This window comes from Neospora caninum, chromosome XII, assembly GCF_000208865.1.
Source record: "Neospora caninum Liverpool complete genome, chromosome XII".
NCBI classification, from domain to species: domain Eukaryota; phylum Apicomplexa; class Conoidasida; order Eucoccidiorida; family Sarcocystidae; genus Neospora; species Neospora caninum.
In genome coordinates this window covers 3,927,413-3,946,269 of record NC_018398.1, presented here as the reverse complement: position 1 = coordinate 3,946,269, position 18,857 = coordinate 3,927,413, and the positions used below count along the sequence as shown (strand labels likewise).

General features: G+C 56.6%; 2 protein-coding genes across 2 annotated transcripts; both read right to left on the bottom strand.

The window, feature by feature from the left end:
- Nucleotides 1-1,340: 1,340 nt before the first annotated feature.
- Nucleotides 1,341-9,406, bottom strand: NCLIV_065220 (putative ABC transporter; the record flags this gene model as incomplete). The annotated part of the gene is made up of 12 exons (XM_003886074.1): nt 1,341-1,592; nt 2,391-2,485; nt 2,789-2,887; nt 3,307-3,425; nt 3,889-4,039; nt 4,440-4,558; nt 5,092-6,116; nt 6,259-6,453; nt 6,842-6,930; nt 6,991-7,153; nt 7,410-7,549; nt 8,812-9,406. The coding sequence occupies 12 exons, from the start codon at nt 9,404-9,406 to the stop codon at nt 1,341-1,343; spliced, it is 3,042 nt and encodes a 1,013-aa protein (XP_003886123.1).
- A 3,387-nt stretch (nt 9,407-12,793) lies between these two features.
- NCLIV_065210 (KLLA0F09449p, related) lies at nt 12,794-16,818 on the bottom strand (the record flags this gene model as incomplete). The annotated part of the gene is made up of 6 exons (XM_003886073.1): nt 12,794-12,972; nt 13,256-13,775; nt 14,297-14,492; nt 14,727-15,138; nt 15,764-16,063; nt 16,698-16,818. The coding sequence occupies 6 exons, from the start codon at nt 16,816-16,818 to the stop codon at nt 12,794-12,796; spliced, it is 1,728 nt and encodes a 575-aa protein (XP_003886122.1).
- Between the last annotated feature and the right edge of the window lie 2,039 nt (nt 16,819-18,857).

The window sequence follows — 18,857 nt, the reverse complement described above, 5'->3', positions numbered from 1 at the left end:
CCGACACCGTTCGTATCCTGAAAGGTCGTAAACGCTTTCACGATATTTTAATGGTTCCCAGATGGGAACCACTGGACCGTGTCGCCTTTTGCCGCTGGTAGCCCCCGGGGTACTGACACGAGCGTGGCCCACTGAGCGCCTACCCCCCGAGGGCAAGGACCCGACACGTGAGGGAAAAAAGCCTCCACGCTCTGACTCACACGTGTACCAGAAACAGGCGTCGGCAGGGGAAAATGTTGTGGGGTTTTGCCGGCAGGTGGCTCGGAGCCCGACACAGGCTGACGCGGTGAGGCGTAGCGTCCCGTCCGCTGTGAATCCGAGTCTGCGTCTCCCCGGCTCGGCGCTTGCTCACCCGACTTGACAAAAATGTCGGGCAAACCTCTCCTCTCCCGAGCAACTCCAGAGGATCCAGACCTCGGCAGTGACGTCGACGACCGTCCGGAAGGTGAGGAGCCTCGGCGTTCGCGGCCAGCGCTGAGTCGTTTTTCCAGTTCCCTTACCAAGCGTTTCACTCTGCCGCTCTGATGCACAGAAGATCCAACGCTGGGGCGAATGGGTGCTCGCGGTGATGTTGGCCCGGCCGATGCCGCTGACGGCGCTTGCTCCACTGGCAAGAGACCCCTCCCTGTGTGGTCAGAGTAACCATGGCCCTCCACAGGTGAAGTTCCCGTGCTAACGTTGGGAGCCCCTTGTGGAGTCAATTTGCTCTTTTCCGCTCCCGAATTCTCTAAACGTGGCTCCGGCTTTCCGTTTGAGGCTACCACTGAGCATATGCCGCCGACAGAGAACAAGGCAAATAAGCAACAAAGGGCCAGGCGTTTGCTTCCGCGCTTCGAACGATCGCCTCTTGTCTTCATCTTTAGGTTTTAATTCACCGGTGCATTATAGGAAGCGACACGCAAGACACGAACCCGCGTGCTGCGTCGCATTGGATCGGGTGAGAGACGGGTCACCACAAAAACTGCAAGTGGAAAATCAGCGCTGTACAAACTAGTAGCCCTCTACAGCGTATGGCAGACTAAATTGCCGAAAATCAGCCTGCGTCGAAGACATACCGGTCACAAACACTACAGAAGCATCACTATGGATCCCCGATTTCACAGTGCGATCAGTCTTCCGGGACGAATCCGTTGTGTCTCAGCGGCCGTGCCAGCCCCTCTAAGCGGCCTTGGAGCACGGTCTGTTCAACGGTTCGTTTTGTGACCTTCCACCGTCGGTCTGTTCAACGGTTCGTTTTGTGACCTTCCACCGTCGGTCTGTTCAACGGTTCGCTTTGTGACCTTCCACCGTCGGTCTGTTCAACGGTTCGTTTTGTGACCTTCCACCGTCGGTCTGGTTGTTCACGCTTCGAGGCCGATGCGCCGGTGCATGCACTTCAGACAGACGAACGAAAACACTCGAAAGATGCATCCGAGCAGAGCAAGCATGCCGACGTAGAACCCCAGATCCGTCTTGGTAATGCCTCCGTAGGACTCGAGTAAGTCCCTATTGGAGAGCTCGCCCCAGTATTCGTCCGGCGGGAACTGATTGAGAGCCAGAGCCACGTACGAATAGTGGATAGGCGACAAGTATTTCAGCCATCGGATGGCGGCCTGCAGACACCGTGGAAAAAGCAGAAACTGCGGGAACGCTTCTGGAAGCGTAGAGAGGAGAGAAAACTCAACGGGAAACGGTCACTGGAGCCTTGCAGAGGAGCCGCACAGACACAAAAGTGCGTCTATGTAGACAGACAGGCACAGCGGCTGTGAGGAGTCGTGTTTGCCACACCGAGGCCACTGGGGAGAGAGACAGCGAGCCCGAGCGAACAGCTACACTCCGATCGGTCTCTAGATGCATATTTGCAATCTGTATATACAGGTAATCGACAAGTGCGTGCACGCGTGCATGCACACACGGTGGAGCATGTATGTGATGCAGGACTCCACTTTAAATAAACAAAGCCAGTGTATAGGAGGATACTCGCGGAGTCGTCCAACAGGAGAATGCGCCGCACGAAAGCAGTAGGACTGCTCCTTCGAAGTACAAATGGGTGTAGTACTGAGTCAAGTGTGTGCGACGGAAACGTGGGGAACTATTCCCTGCGCTGGCAAACACAGTGACGCTGGCGAGGCTCATGTCGCATGCTGATAGGAGAGGCGCCCACACAACTGTGACTTCACCAAACTTGTGGAAGCGGTGGACATCTCCTACGCTTCGGAACTGGGCATGGAAAACAGTACCCACACGCACGCGCGTCCAGACTGTGGCTCCACTCCAGCAGTGTGCCAAAATTCGACACTATGTAAAGAAGAAAGACGGGAAGTGCAGGAAAGATAGATCGGGAACCCGACCAAGAGGAACCGGTGAGCCGGGGTATCCGGCGACAAACGAGAAGCGAAAGGCTAACCCACCGGAATGTCATCGGCGCGAATGTAGTAGCCCGTGACGAGAAGAAATATGAGAAGAATAATGGGGGCAACCGCCTGCGCGACCGCAATCCGCGGAGCTGTGGAAAGAACAGACAAGATGCCAGATTGAGGAAAACTGCTCTTCACCATCGCGGCATAGAAAAGTGGAGCCTCGGTGTTCGAAAGCACAAACGCATCGTTCGGTTCGCATATGAAGACAGCAGAGCACACAAACCCCCCCCCTCAGTCGCTCGAGTCGTGCCGCGTGGCTCTGGTCTCCGCATGTCTCCTTGTTCTGTCTCCTCTCCTGGACCACCGAGTGGAGCCTCCGAAAAACACCCGGAGAGACCACGCTTCACGAAACACTCCGGTATGCCGCTGTATGTGGCTTCAGGGCTTACATGCAGCAGAAATGAACCCCAGGAGAGAGGTCGACGCGAATATCGACAGTTGCCCGATGAAGAAGTAGATGAAGAAATGCGCCGCGCCTCTGTGCAGGCCTGGACAACACCAAAGGACAGCAAGCAAAAGAAACGCGGACACCTCCCACGTACAAGTGGGAAGTCGAAGCCGCGCAAACAAGCGAGAAGCGACGATGCGAGAAGACGGGGGCACCAGAAATCGACTGCAAACGACCGCATGAGGCAGATGCGCCTCGAGAGGCAGGCATGAATAGCCAGAATGAAGTAGGCCCGGAACGGAGCACACAATTGCCACAGACATCAAAAGACAATCGACAGAGGTTAACGGAGAGGGAACAACCCGGGGCGGCCACGACGGCACGTTGAGAAGCCACGCTCAAAGTGCACGGTGGACAGAAATTGACAAACACACAAAGCTCACACAAGGCGCGAAACCAGGAGAGGAACAGAGTGGCAAACAAGAACGAGCACGAGTGGCCGCAAACAGAAAGCCTCACCACACATCACGTAGGCGATGAGCGTGACGCAGGTCAGGGGAATGTGCTCGAAAGGCAGATTCGAGAGGCTCTTGGCGACGAAGAACGAGGAGGGAGTGTAGTTGCCATTCGCTGTGTCTCTGAAAACAAGGAGCCAAAGAAGGGCGGAAAAACACCCGTGGACTTGCAGAGCAGCGCGTGGGAAGGGAAAAGCAATTTAAGTCCGGCTCTGGCGTGGAAGCGAACCATGAAAGAGAGGACCGGACCGATCCCTGGAGCCCTGACTCTGTTAGGAAGCGCAGATGGCGAATGAGGGGAAGCGACTGCCGACGGGGGCGCACGGAGAGAACAAGGCACGAGCAACCGATACGGAGACGTTACGCGCCAAACGGCGGCGAGACAAAAGGAGCGCGAGAGCAAACGCAGAGTGACAAGGGAGGAACTCCGGGAGCGCGCGGAGGCTGCACGGCGGGAAGAAGCCGAGGGAGGAGAGAAAACGGGGCGGAAGAGACACCGGCCGCGAGCCGACTGTAGAGCGAACGAGAGAAAGCCGTAATGGAGGAAAGGGGAGAGACGAAGACGCATGCTTTGTGGTGCTCTCACCTGTTGAAGAGCTCGCGGTCCGTGCAGAAAAGTACGAGACAGTCAAGGGGGCCAAAGACCAGCTGAGAGCCGAGGAAGAAGAGACACCCAAGAAGATTCCTCCCTGACTCGAAGGTCTTTCCTTGCCCAGGAATGTTGAAGAAAATCGCGCCTGATCCACAAGCAGAACCCAGACACGCACACATGCACCGAAGCTCCACGCTGCAGAGAAGTGCCGGGGGACCCAAACAAACTCAGGAAGCGTACAAAGCCATGTATACCTGTGGACCGACAGACAGCTCCGAGGCTTGTACCGGAAAACTTCATGCTCATGAAGCGCACGTGTGCGAATGCACGGAAACTGCCTCTTCTCTAGAAACATAAATATGGATAGAAATACATGCATAGCAAATGCAAGCATGGGTTGCGCGTTTCCTTTTGTCTTGAGTTCCAAGGCCACAGCCAGTATTGGTGTTGAGGCACATCGCGCTCTCGTGCTCGCTCAGGAGTTCGTTAGGCGTTCCGCTGGCCCAGATCTGTCAAGAATTGCGCAGCGTGCGTGGAGAGCCTACCGAAGATGAGGCCGAGGACGATGTTCAGCCCGAGTTGAACAAGAGAACTCATTGGGTTCCTGACGTGATTTAGAAAACCCATCTGAATGAGGACGCAAACTTCGCGTCCCCAATCGGACCTGAGCAGACAGCGACACAGGCGTGGCGAGAACGACAGGAAATTTTTGTGCAGACTGCCGCCATGCCGAGAAGAAAGATGTTCGTGATGACCAGATAAGCTCTCCGGGTTTGGAACGCCGACGTTTCGCTACCGGTGCCTCCTGCCATCCTACACCTCTGTGTATACACTTTTGGATGCGACCTGCGCGATTTGCTTCAAGGACCAAGCCTACGTGAAACGGAGACAACCGGCCCGGAGCCTATTCAGTCCCCGGACCCTCTGTTGCCTCGCACTGCCCGTTGCTTGTGAACGATCGGTGCCACGCGCAAGCAGCGGTTTGCAGTCGGGGCAGTGCAATGCCTTGCGTAGTCGTGTTTGTATCGGCCGCCCTATCCGTCCGCGGCCGTCTCCGCCGACGTCGCTACCCCTGGCACATTGTCGCTCTCTTGCAGAGTCGCTTTCCCTTCAGATGCGTCTACCAGCATCTCCCGCGTGCCCGTCTCACTGTCTCTCTCCCGCTTTCACAAATCTAGGTCTCCTGGCTCGATTTACCACCGGCGTTGCGGCAGTAGCCGCTTGACGACTGCAGCTCGACCTCCACGTTTGACTTGCTCGGGCGCCGCGGCCTGGAGAACTTGTTCGATCACGTCGACGACATGCGCCCGCTCTGGACTTGCGGCGTACGACTCGGCGAGCCGCTTCACGTCGTTCTCATCGACGAGGACGCGGTGAATTTCGCCCGGCGCTTCCTCGGCGTCCACGAAGCCGCTCACGTTGGCCCCGCCCTGGGTCCGCGAGCGTCGTTGCGCCTGCGCGTCTTCTTCGTCTCCCGGCCGGCTCGGCGGCTGCGAGCCTCGTACGCCCGATGCATCGTTGTCGCTGGTGGCAATCTCAGACGGCGCAGCGGACGCGATCGACAGCACGGACACGCCCTTCCGACCTTCTCCAGATCCACCGGCAGCGCCGGACCCCGGCGGAGTCCCTTCCTCGTTTCCGCGGCGCCTTCGCCCGGTCTGGCCCGCCTGCGGTCCGTGGTGCCTGTGCCGAGGCACAGGCGGACTGGAGCCGTTTTCTGTCTTTGACTCCTTTTCGTCTTGATGTCCGTCCCCGCCGCCCGTGGACTCGGGGACGCCTGCGGGGACCTCGAGCAGTGTGCTCGTCTCTTCCCCGAGGCCTTCCGGTGTCGGCCGCGCCTCTCCGTCTGCGGCCTCGCCATTCGCCCCGCGCGCCAGAGGCCAGCTGCCGGGCTGTCCTTCTTCCAGGTGTCTCGCGTCGGTCGCGCCTTCTGTCTGCTTCAGGAGCTCGAGCCGCTGCAGTTCGAGCGTGTGGACTTTTTGCAGTTCGGCGTCGAGGAGCGACTGGGCGCTGAGGGACCCTTCGGACTGCGGGCAGACGAGGGGTGCGTTTGCCGTCAGAGTCGTGACGTTCAAGAGATCGAGGATGAAGTCCGCAGGGTTGAACTGCGGCGGGCAGTGGAACCCGCGCTTGGCAAAGTAGGACACGCACTGCCGCGCCGGCCCTTGGAACACGATGCGCCCCTCAAACATCAGGACCAGGCGATCAAACATCGCGAAAAGCTGCGCAGAGAGAGAAAACACGTGGAGAAGGGAGGCGCGCGAATGCCGCTGCGGACGCGAGGCCGCGGCCGCAAACACCGAGCCAGGAACCAAACCGGGAAGGCGGAGGCAAGGACGGAGATGGGCCGCTGGTGCGGATTACCTGGCTGCGAGGTTGGTGAATCGTGCACAGAATCGTTCGGCCTCCTTGGCGCGCAAGGCGAAGCAGGAGCTTCATCGTCTCGAAGGCGAGCGCTGCGTCGAGACCGCTGGTCGGTTCGTCTGCGTGGACGGAGTCAAAGACGGCACCGCCAAGTCCAGCAGACCCAAGGGAGAACACAAACGCCTGCCGGGACAGCTAAGAAGAGAGAGGCATCGACTCCGCTCCTGACCGAACGCGACGGACAAAAGCGCGACGCAGGGACAGCCCGAAACGCAGCGTTCCAGAAGAACCGACACTTGCACGAAACGCCGAGAACACAAACACGCGAAAGGCACTCCCCCGAGAGAAGGGACGGCATAACGTAGAAAAACATATCAGCCGACACGAGACAGGGAGGCGTACCACCATATCCGCGTCGAACAACATACCTGCATAAATGTACGTGTGTGTGTGTGTGTGTGTGTGTAGGCTGGCGCGTCGATACCCCCGCGGCTACAGCCAGAACGCCGCGCGGGGGGTCCTCAACGCGGAGAAAGCTTCATGAGTGTACTGGACCGGTGCGGAGGCGTGTGCCGAAACCGACCCCGAGACCGAGAGGGGTGAAGAGTTGAAGGCGCGCTAGCGCCACCGAAATGGCGTTCAGACGGACAGGCAGTTGACTGCGCTGAAAGTCTGATCCTTTGAGAGCCAGTGGACAAAGCCTGAGAAAAGTCACGGCCCCCGATTGCTTACCAAGGAAAATGAGGGACGGGTTGTGCAGCAGTTCCACCGCAAGGGCGAGACGTTTGACTTCGCCTCCGCTAAGGCCTTTCTTTGCGCTTCCGCCGACGCGCGTAAAGCGGCTTCGCCACAGACCCAGTTCGCGGAGGACAACCTCCACGCGCGCTACGCGCTCCTGCAGAGACAAGTTACGCAGGCCATGAGCGACGGCCGTGTAGAGGGAAGGCAGCCCGTTCAGGAAACGACGACGTGGGCAGGAGGCCGGACGAAAAAAACTGCAGAACTTGGGGTCGAGGAAAGAGCGGAAGCATGCGAAGAAACCAGAAAACACGAGAACGGATCAGACACGTCGGGAGGCGACACGAGTGAGCTAAGAAAAACCAAAGGATGCGAGGGAAAGCCCAGCTCCACAAGGTTCTCTGCCGCCTTACTTCTTCCGTCGCATCCCGCATCTTGAGGCGAGAACAGAAGGTGACGTACTCATGGACAGTAAGGAGCTCGGGGACCTTGTCTTTCTGAGGAACCGAAACGCGCACACAATCTTCGATGACGTTTGCAGCCTCTCCTCCCACTTTGCAGGTGAAGCACAAGACACAACAAACGGGGAAGGGCGGGACAGAACGAAACCCGGGAGCCTTCTGCGGCACTCGACAGTGAATGTGCCTCACTAAACAGGCGACACCAGACAGGAAACGCCCGATCTCGCCATCTCGGTCTGCCTCTGTTTCCAGACGCTTCGCCTGTTCCTTCGCGCGTTTCCTCTGCTCCCTACTCTGCCTCCTCCCCTGTTCCTGCTACCGCCCCACTCGCCGCCAGCAACGCGCAAACGCGCGTGCACTGGACCTGATCCGGAGCGTGGAAGAAGGCAACGTGTGTACGAGCGCGCGAAAATGTAGAAAACCAGAGCGGGGAAAAACAAGCAAAGGAGACGCGCATCGCAGCGTGTGCTTTCTTGCCTGCATAACGTATGTGGAGATTGAAGAGAGGGGCTCTCCCGGCTGCAGGCCCAGATAGAGAAGCGATCCGTCCTGAGCAACGCGTGACGAGGGAGGTGACCGCCCTGAAGACAATCGGTAACACAAGACACGAAACAAAGAGAGGTGCACAACGTGCACATGAAGAGTGTAACGAAGAAGAAAGAGAAAAAGGCAATCAGAGCCACGGCTGGGGGCCTGGAAAAGAGGAGACAGGATACCGGGAGAGGACGGGGGAATTGTTGGGGAGAAAGACGTACACAGGGAGACGCGCGGCAGAGCTTGCAGAACGACAACGGCACCAGGGAGAAAGGAAAAGGACAAAGAAGAGAAGGAGAGAAGAGGAGACGAAAGGGAGAAGCTGTGCGGGAGACCAACAAAGAGCGTCGATTGACAAGAGGGACGAAAGAAGAAAAAGATGGCAGGAGGGAAGACACGATACAGACAAGCAGTTCATATGTACATGATGCGGATGGTCAAGAACGGGAAGTAGAGAGACATGAGGCGAAGAACCATTCCACGAAAAAACGATAGTGCCTTTCTTACCCCTGCCAGTATGTGGGCTGTCTCTGCCGCTCTGCTTTCATTTTGACCGTTTCTTTCCCACCTCGTTTTCCCTCATGTCTTTCCGCCTTTTTTCCCCTTCTCGCTTTCTCCTTCCCACTCGCGTTCACCATGTTCGTTGTTCCGCGACTTCCGCTGTTTTCTGTGGGCCGCGTTGCGACATCCTCTCTCTTTTCCTTTCAGGACTTTTTAAAAGGACGCGCCCCTCGTCCACCTCGCGTCTCCTCCACGCGCGCTTCGTTTTCCTCGTTTCCTCCCTCTCCTCCCTCTCTCTCTCTCTGCGACGCCGCCTCACCTGCCAGCGCGTTGAGGAGCGTCGTTTTCCCCGAGCCACTGGGACCCATAATCACAAGCATCTCTCCGGGTTTCGCGCAGAGGTCAATGTCTTTGAGAATGAATTTGAGAGGCCCTTCCGCTTCCTGCGGCGACTCCCCGTCCGTGCTACCCTCTTCGGGGGTGCGGTTCTGCGTCGGGCAGTCTCCCGTGTGCCTGTCGTCGCCAGAAGCCTGTTCTAGATCGACGGCGTCGTGTCCCGGGGTCTCCGTTCGGCCTGCTCGACACGCAGATGGCCCGGGCGGGCCGGGAGGGTTCGGCGAGGCGAAAGGCTGGGTTTCGTTGCCTGGCTCCTTCGCCTCTGCGCGGGTTCTTTCCCCTTTTTCAGGTAGGCAAGGCGACGCGAATTTTATGCAAGGGATTTGCGACTTCATCCGAATGGCGTGGGAAAACCCGCGTGCGACGAGCGTGATGGGGCGCGCAGGCGTCACGTGTAAGCCTCCCGTCGGGGCGTACAGCGAAGAGAGGCCCTCGCGCGTCGGCGACGGAGAGCGAGCTCGCTTCTCGAGGGCGTGTTGGCGCCCGCGAAGGCCAGTGCGTTTGCGCAGACACTCCATCTTGCCGCGGCAGCGATTTCACCAACACGGAAACGCAGGGACGGAGGGGACGCGAAGAAAGGCGATTTGGACACGGAAGAAAACGACAAGGGCGAGAGTGAAGCCAGAATAGTCGGTGCGTTTGTGGAGAAACCAAGTGAAGACAGAAACAGCAAAGACGACAACGGGCGATCGCGGACAGCGAGAGGAAGGCAGCTATGGAAAGGTAAAGGACGAGGACGAGAGAGCAAAAAGTCGTCGAGGAGAGAAAACGCCGGAGGGATGCCTTCCTTTCCAACTGAAGCAAGGCCTCCCCGGACCACGCGCGCTTTCACAAGCCCTCTGCACATGCCATGGAGACATATATATTTATTTGTACGTATGCAGGTCGAGGCATATGCATTCGTCTACGTATGTACACGTTTTTCAATCTACAGACGATAGATTATATACCAATATACAAGGTGAAGGATGAGGCCGCTGCTCGCCCTCAAGGTCAAGCTTGCCACAGTTGGAGGGAAGGAACGGGGAACGACTCTCTTTGGTCTCTACTGATCGATGCTGCGTCTTCACGACCCCGCCGTTTCGCTCGCGGTCCCCTGTCGCCAGACGGTGAAGGGTTGTGGCAGGCGGAGAACTGGAGGCGGAGTCGAAGACGGTGAGGAAGGACCAACGAGGTGCCCACGATTCCAACCTCCAGTCGCTTCCTCGGGTTGCAGAGAGGAAATCTGCGGATACACAAAAAAGGACAAGCATTGGAAGAGGACTCAGATCCTGTCCCCTCTCGGGACACACGCCACAGGCTGCACCGCTGCACACAGAGGAAGGCTCTTCCCCTTCCATTCGCTTGGGGAGGAGCAGCGGGAGCAGAAACGAAGGAGAGAGGAAGAGGAAAAGTGTTGGGTGATTCGATCAAGTGGCTGAAGTCAAAGACAACTGCGGCGGGGAAGCAGCTGGAAATCAGGCGTGGTGTGAGTGAAGAGGGCCAGGCGGCCGCTTCTTTCTCTCTTTGGCTGTTCTCCTTCTTGCTCCTCCTCCGCTTGTTTCTCTTTCGGGTTCCTCCAATCCATGGTTCAAGCGGAGGGAAGGTTATTTCCGTTTGAGGGGATGAGGTGTATAGACAGGGAACCGCCGTGCGCGCTCCGGTGCCGGTGTGCAGGACGGGCGGGGGCGAGTTGGAAGACGGGACCTTGCGTACCGTCCTCCAGGGTATCTTTTTGGCAAGAAAGACATTTCACTACGAAGGGAGCATCCGCAAGTGGAAGTTAAAGAAAAATCGGATGGAGAGCAGCAGGATCATCTTCTCTTGATTCTTTCTCTCAGGGTGACAGAGGGAGGTGAACTGGCAAGAAACAGCACACCGAAACTGAGCCGCGAGGATGGAAACGCTGTCGAACCGCCTTGTCTATCCTTACTTTTCTTACAGTCGCTAGTGGTCGGTAGCTTTCGAAGGCTCCGCAAAATCAAGAGTATGTCTGCGATGGTGAAACGTGCTCTGGCGGCATTTTCCGTCACAAACACGGCCATCTGCCTCTGCCCGAAGCAACCGCGCAGGCATGCGTCTGTTCCACTAGGGCAAGGAAGAATCCAGACGAGTTATGAAGTCAAAGACGAAAAGAGACTTTCGAGATTCACAGCAAACCATCAGGAGAGGCGCACACAGGTAGTACAATCGACAGGTTCCTGAAAAGGACTCGAGGGAGGAAACACCAGTCCGGTGACCCTTTTGGGAGAGCCCCAGAGAAAGGCGCAACCTGCGGCTAGACCAACCGCTTGTTTGAGACAGTGTACATACACCTGGCAGACTCAACGGATTCGATGACACTGTGCCTTCCAGGGCATAGATACCTACTCTACAAACATATATGCGAACAATAATAAATATATGTACATCGTCTCAGCCTTCTATAGTCAGGCAGCATCGATCCGTTTGCGTCTTCGCGCACTGGGGAATATGTAACTTCTTCCGTCTTCCTGTTTCGTGACGCCTGCATTGCGTTCCCTAGCTCTTCAAAGTAGGCTTCTCTGACTTCGCGGGTTTCCCTGCGTCTCGCGTTTTACCCTTTCAGCCTTTCTTTCCCCCTCTCCCGCCATCTCGCTCCTTGGCAGTCTCTCTATACAGTGCCGACGTTTGTGAGTAAACCACCGTCAAGTGCGCAAAAAGCCTGTAGGAAGGTTGCGTGCCCGCAGCTGAAAGCCACGTCTAACAGTTTAACCAGTATGAAGCAGGTGCCTGCGGACTCCGTCGTCCTCTACACACACGGAGCCTGTCAGCAACGACTGCGTAGCCAAGGTTAGCGATCAGGGCTAACAGTTCAGAGAGCTATTATCCTTTTCTTCACGTTTGCCTTGAGCGAGTCGCACCTCCCAACTGACAACTTCTGCATATCTGAGCCTTAATGTGAAAGGTTGAGAAAAGCTCGTCTCGTGTGCCTGCAATGCTTACAGCGCTCTCCTGCGTGCTTCTGTCGCGGGAAGCCTTTGTACAGTGTCGGCAGAGGAGGGCGCGGGCGTGAGACGCAGCGTACTAATACTGAGCATGGTAACAGAACAACGCTGTCCCTATATGCGTACAGTTATGCATCTGCTTTCGAAGAAGCGATTCCATAGAACTGAGAGAGCGTCTGCGCTGGTGCTAGTTGACACTTGAAGCAAGCTAGTGGCAAAACAAAAATCAGACAAGGAAAACAGTCAGAACCTCGACGGCGGTGGAAGGCAAGAAAAAAAAATCAAAAGTTCTTCAGCGGGGACGTAGGCAGAAAGACTCGTTTCTCGCGGCTCGATAGGGCGGAAAGATGTTCACGTGCACCGCCAGCAGAGTGCCTTGGCAGCGCGCACGGAGGCACCCTCCCTGAAGTCCCTACGACCTCCAAGCATGGCGCCTCGTACAATGCCCCCACAAACACAAAAAGATCTCAGCTCCAATCCTTGGGGTTTAAGCATATTTGCGTCGACTGACGGACGGCCGTGTCCATCCCCGGTGCTGTGGCAGCGTTTCTGCTCCGGTTCTCTGTTTCGCTTCGCCTGTTTACCACAAGAAGTCGCCCAAGTCTGTCGAGGCGTTGGCCAGCTCCGCGTGGACCCGAATGAAGCGAAAAAAATCCCCGGTCCCAACACGTCTCCCTCCGTTGCCGCGCGGGTTCACCACACACACTCCGGGGCACGTGTCGAGGCCGCCGTTCGGTAGATGCACCAGAGCGCCGGGGGCAAAAGAGAGCGCGCCCCAGTGCCCGCCGGTTCGCCCCGCCTGCTTTTGCACCGTTTGTCAAACCACAGGTATCGGTGCTCCTATCCCTCTCGCATTCACCTAGAAAAGGGGAGTCTCTTTCTCAAAGACAGAGACACGTTTCGCCTTCGTTTGGACCTCGCCTGTGTCCGGATACGGTCTCGCGATATGTGTTTTGGTATCTAGTACATGCCTCCCATGCCACCGCCCATGCCGCCCATGGGCATGCCTCCTCCCATGGGCTCCTCGTTCTTCTCCTCCTTTGCTTCAACGACCGCAGCCTCGGTCGTGGTCATGAGAGACGCGACGGACGCAGCGTCAGAGAGTGCGGTCTTGACGACTTTCGTGGGATCGATGATGCCTGCATGCAACGCGTCGGGGCAACACAGGCCAGGCGTTTCCCGGGGAGTGGCGAAAGCCAAGACGCGTGGGGGAGCCGCTCGCAAGCGAGAGAGAGAAGGACTGAGCACCCCACACGCGGCCCACCTGGCTGAACACGCACAAACACCTGTTCGCCGGAGAAGCGAGCGACACACAAGCGAACCCCGCCAGTCCGAAAGATGAGCACATGAACACCTCACCCAGAGAGCCCACCTGTCCACCTTCTCCCGCTGTCCCTTCTTCTCGCCTACACACATGCTTACCAGCAGCCATCATGTCAACGTATTCCCCGGTTTGGGCGTTGAACCCCTTCTTGGGATCCGCTTCTCTCAGGAGATTTCCGACGACAACCGCGCCCTCGTGGCCGGCGTTGTCCGCAATCGTCTTGCAGGGCTGCTTGCATGCGTTCCGCACAATGCCCACGCCGACCTTCTGGTCGTAGTTTGTCGTTTCGATCGTCTTCAGAGTCTCGCTGGCGTACAGAAGCGCCGTGCCTCCTCCGGGCACAATACCCTCTTCCACCGCGGCCTTCGTGGCACATAGCGCGTCTTGGATCCGGTCTTTGGCTTCGCCAACCTCCACTTCTGAGGCGCCTCCAACCTTGATCACCGCAACGCCGCCAGTCATCCGGGCGAGACGCTCTTGCAGTTTCTCCTTCTCGTAGTCTGAGTGCGTCTGTTCCATCGAAACGCGAATTTGGTCACACCGCTCCTCAATCGTCGCCTTCTCGCCGCCGCCCTCAATCACCAGGGTCGTGTCCTTCGTCACTGTCACGGACTTGGCCTGACCACACGCGAGGGGAAAAGAAGGTAGGCGGCAGTGTAAGGTTCCGAGACAGAAGAAACCCGCCGCCGCGCACGCTCTCAAAGCGACAGACGACACCACGGGGAAACAGGAAATGATGCGGCAGCAGCAGCAGCCTCCATAACAGGTACCCGCTGATATACTCCGCCTCCACCTGAGTCAATGAAGACGGTATAAAAAAACGACGGCGAGAAACGGCACACTCGCCCGGCGACAGCATGGAAACAAAAGGAGGTAACGCGAGGGGCCTCGTCTTTTCTCTCCTGCACCGATGTACATGTAGAGTCCCGAACACGCATGAAAGAGAGGCGCGACCACGCCACCGAGGGAGTTCCGCTATTTCTCTACACACGACCACATGCGCGCGCGACGCCTACAGGGTCCTCCTCTACACTGTGACAGCCCTCCCCTCGAGAGTTGAAACCGCGTTTCACCAGTCACCCACACGCCGATTCTTTCCACTTTTCTCTCGTTTCTTCCTGCATTCTCTAGTTGCCTACGCGTCCAAGCATCTGGGGCATCTGGTGCGCATCCTCCAGGCTGCCGCCGGTTTCCTCCGTGACGACCTGTCCTCCTGTCATCACTGCGATATCGTGAAGCATAGCCTTTCTGTGGTCCCCGAAACCTGGCGCTTTGACTGCGCAGATCTTCAGGCCCAAGCGCAGCTTGTTGACCACCATCGTCGCCAGTGCCTCGCTGAAAAACACGACGCTCACCCAAGACCAGCAGACAATGAAGGGTCAGACTGCGGCAGACGGAAGAGCGAGACACACGCCGCGAAGACCCCAGCCGTTCTTGACGGTCGAGCGCCGCCTTTGCGCATCGTCTCCCAACCTGATGTTTCCCTCTGTCCCTTTCTTCTTTTCGCTTGTCCCCTCCCGCTTCTCCACTCAACTCCGCTAGCCGTCTCGGCACACTGTCTTCCCGTACCTGTCGACGTCCTCGGCAATGATGAGGAGAGACCCCTGGTTCTGGACGATGAATTCGAGGACGGGGAGGATGCTTTTGACGGAGGAGATGCGCTTGTCGTAGAGGAGGACGAAGGGCTTCTCCAGTTCAACCTTCTGCTCCTTCGAGTTTGTGATGAAATAGGGGGAAATGTAGCCTCTGTCGAACTTCAAGCCTTCCACGAGCTCAAGCTCATGCGTCAGTGTCTTCCCCTCCGAAACAGTGATGGTTCCGTCACGGCCAACTTTCTCCATAGCATCTGCAATCAGCTTCCCGATCACTTTGTCTCCGTTCGCAGAGATCGTGGCGACGTTGAAGATCTCCTCAGACGTCGTCACGTTCTTCGTCACGGAGTTCAAATGCGCGAGGACCCTATCCACCGCAAGGTTGATGCCTGCACCCAGCAATCCAAAGGAGACACAGCGAGGCGCGGAGAATAATCGAAAGGCAAGTCCGAAAGAACTTGGAAAAAAGATGCGAAAGACGCAGAGAGACAAGCGACGCGCACTCCGAGAAGGGGCGACGTGGAAATACTACCGAAGGGTGGTCTGTTGAAGAGAGAAAGAGGGAAGGAAAGGGAAGCAGACGAGGACGTGGCGACCGCGAGAGAAGAAAATACGAAGACCGACGGCGCCCCAGCAAATATGATGGCGTCGCCTGGAGAAAGGGGGCATACTGGAGGTCGACAAACGGATCCAGGGGGACCCAGGGGGGAACCGCCGAAAAAAGAGGTGCGACAGAGAGTCGAGATGTGGAAAGAGTCTGACAACGAGCCAGGCAAGGGTAGGCGAGGCAGAACGAGAAGGAAGAGGGAGGCCCAAAAAAAGGGGAAGTTGCCCCAAAACAAGGAAGAAGAGCAAAGAGTGACACCGGAGACGAGGGAAACACAGTAACAGAGAGAGAGCGAACGTTGGCAGGAGTGTGTCAGCGGAAGGGCAGTTGTATAGGGCAAGCTGCATTCCCCCTTTTCATGTTTCGATAGGCAACCTATTCTGATACACAACGCATTCGGCATTCACCTCTCAAGAGATCCATAGGGTTCATTCCCGCATCGACGGCTTTGCAGCCCTCTCTGAAGATGGCACGTGCCAAAAGCGTCGCAGTAGTTGTTCCATCGCCGGCAATGTCGTTTGTCGTGGAAGCAACTTGCTTCACCAGCTGAGCTCCAAGATTCATCATTTTGTTTCCCAACTCAATCGACTTCGCGACTGTCACGCCATCTTTCGTGATCTTTGGTGAACCGTAAGGTTGCTCGATAACGACGTTGCGTCCCTTCGGGCCGAGAGTCACGCCGACGGCGTCTGCCAGGCGATTGCATCCTGCAGCCACAAAAGAAACAACCGGCGCCGCGCAGGCAACACAGCGGGATAAAAGAGCGACGATTCAGGAGATAAAGATGGACGGGGACGCTGTTGTCTGCTCCGTGCCCAACCCTAGTGGAGGCATCTTCCCCATTGGCGACACCACCACGAGTGTCCGTACACCGGCGGCGGCCAGGAGGGGCCCGCTGCAGATGAGGAATGATCCATGGAGGCGAATTGACCTATCGCAGATGGAGCTGCTCAGGAGTCCTCGAATTCCTATCGGGAGTCGTTTTGTAACTTCCTGCTACTTTCCTCAAGCATTTTGTGGTGCAACGGTTCGACGAGCCCCACATGAGTCAGGGCACTGCAGCCAGTCGGACGAGGTCGCAAGAGCGCCCGCAGTTTATCCCCCAAAAGGTGTACGGTTATAAGGTGGAGCTACCCACAAGGCTCGAGTTCGGCGTAAGCCCTTAAATCGCTAAATGACGCAGAGAGTCGCTGCAAGTCGAAAAGCGGAGACACGAGGCATGCAGCGAAGGGCGTGGACAGTGAACGGTAGGCCAGCCGTTTAGAGTCATACGCGAACGCAAGAACTAACAAAAAGGCGCATGCTCATTGAAAAGCAAAGCGAGGAGACTCTGGTACGCACCTGCAAGCATCTGGTTTCTTGCGTCACAGCCAAACCGGATCTCTTTGCTGCTCGCATGGCGAACCTGGAAGAGGTTTCCAGGGCCGCATTTGGCAACTCTCGCGGAAGCGCGTGCAAGCATTTTGTCCACGTTGATGGACAGGGACACAAAAAATGAACGGAAGCGGAAAGAAAGCCAAGAGACATAGAATGGATGTGAAATACAAGGACGCAGCGTCCTCGTTCGTACCCGTGCATACACACTGTTCGGAGACAGTCTCCGGTGTCCCCCCCCGGAAGCCGAGTTTTCGCTGCAGAAACGCGCGTAGCCCGGGCAGGAAGTTGATGCACCGTGACGCTGCTTCGCCCACGCGAGTGTTTTTGACTCGCTCAACTCGGAACTCCTTGAGACTTTTCTACGCCCTACTGGCGACATCAAAGACCCCGCGAATTTTTCTCTCGCGCCACTAAGGCCGCGCCCTCCCCCACACACACCAGGACGAGGTTATGCGGACTCGACCGAACATAAGCCGTTTCCCGCCGAATCCGGCACACGAAGGTGATGATCTGTCTACCGTGCAACCGTCGACATCTCGCGCACGAATAGCACAAGCAAATACTCTTTCGTACATCCAGCGGCGACATAAATGCAAGTAGCTATGCGCATTTACAATTGCCAGCGGCTCGACTCAAAACGACGCTCAAGGTTTGAGCGGTGTGCAGCCCGGACGGAGTCGCTGTCCCGAGGTCACTGCGAGTTACGAAAGCCGTAGCTGCGGAAAAACAGTTCGTTTTCTGTTTCAATATCTCCAGATACGTTTCCGGTTTCAAGCAAATGGGTCAACACTTAAACGGTACCCTAGTCACTTCCGGTGGCAAAGAAGAGACTCCAAGCGCGCGGGCCAGTATGTATTCAGCTGGCCATATGGGATGTCTGTATGCAACACCGCTACTTGAGAAAAAAACACGCAGAAACAAGCAAGTCGTGGACACGCGTCTGCTTTTTCAAGCCTTTGAAGGTTCACTGATTCAATGAAGCGTCGTCCACAATGGGTCACGGTCCACCGCAGGTTAACGAAGCGAGTGAAAAAAACCAGCAACAAGCAGCAACGTCTAACTTCACGGCCGGGTGCACCTAGGTTTGTCGGCTGGGAAGCATGATTTTAATTCGAGCTCTTCAGCCTCAAAACTTGCTGGTGATGGACATCCAGATATCCAGTGCCGCTGTAGCTTATTTGCTTGACCATTGCAGCAGCGCAAGTCCTTACAGGCGTGGATTCAGCCACGCCGAGGTCTCAACGACAAGCTTTTTGTATGTTATCGACTGCAACGGAAACCTGATTTTGAAAGTTCCTCAGAGGTCACAAGCCATCCAGATATGTTACGTAACCGTCGGCACCCAGGAATCCTGGGGAAAGAAGTGCCCACGGGACCTGGGTCACATCCATTTGTCCAAAGGTTGTATAGTAACCTTTTCCAGCTGGGAGTGGACTGTGATGCCATAGCTTTTCTGCAGTACCGTGCCGCATAAATGACCCAGTCACAGGTTGTGTTCGACACCTCATTGATGCCAGAAAAAACCCTGTCGATGTGGTAAAACGTTCTGGCCTATTCAAGTGCATCGCTCCAACAGAGCACGAACTCCAGCTTTGGGGTCTCAGTAGACGGTTAACGCCCATCTTGGCGTGGCGGCTTGACGCCAACGCTGTTCGGCCATTTTATCGCGAAATCTGCTCAAATTAAAGAACAGCGTCGGCTGTTTCCGGCCCAGGACATTAGCATTCGCGTCCTCGTCGCTGCTAGGTTTGTTCGGCGATTCTTTTACCCACATCGAAGCTGCGTTTCACTCGATCCATCAACGGCATGGAAGCGCCCCGTCGACTGATGCACTATTCCTGTGGACGGCCCCGATTACACATACCCACAGAGAAGGGGCATCAATAAAAACTTTGCATGCTGTTTGCAAGTGCATGCAATATGACTTGGCAGAATCTACTCAGCCGCCCCTGTGAGGGAACTGCCGGTGTTTCTTCAGCATGATCGTGCAACATCCCCAAAACATCCGGGTGCATTCTCAGCAGCAGCGCATTAGGCGCCGAAGACATCGTAGCCGTCTAGCCGCTCTACGCTCTCGTCAGCGTCTACCATTATGTATAAACACTGCAGCACACTCTACCGTGG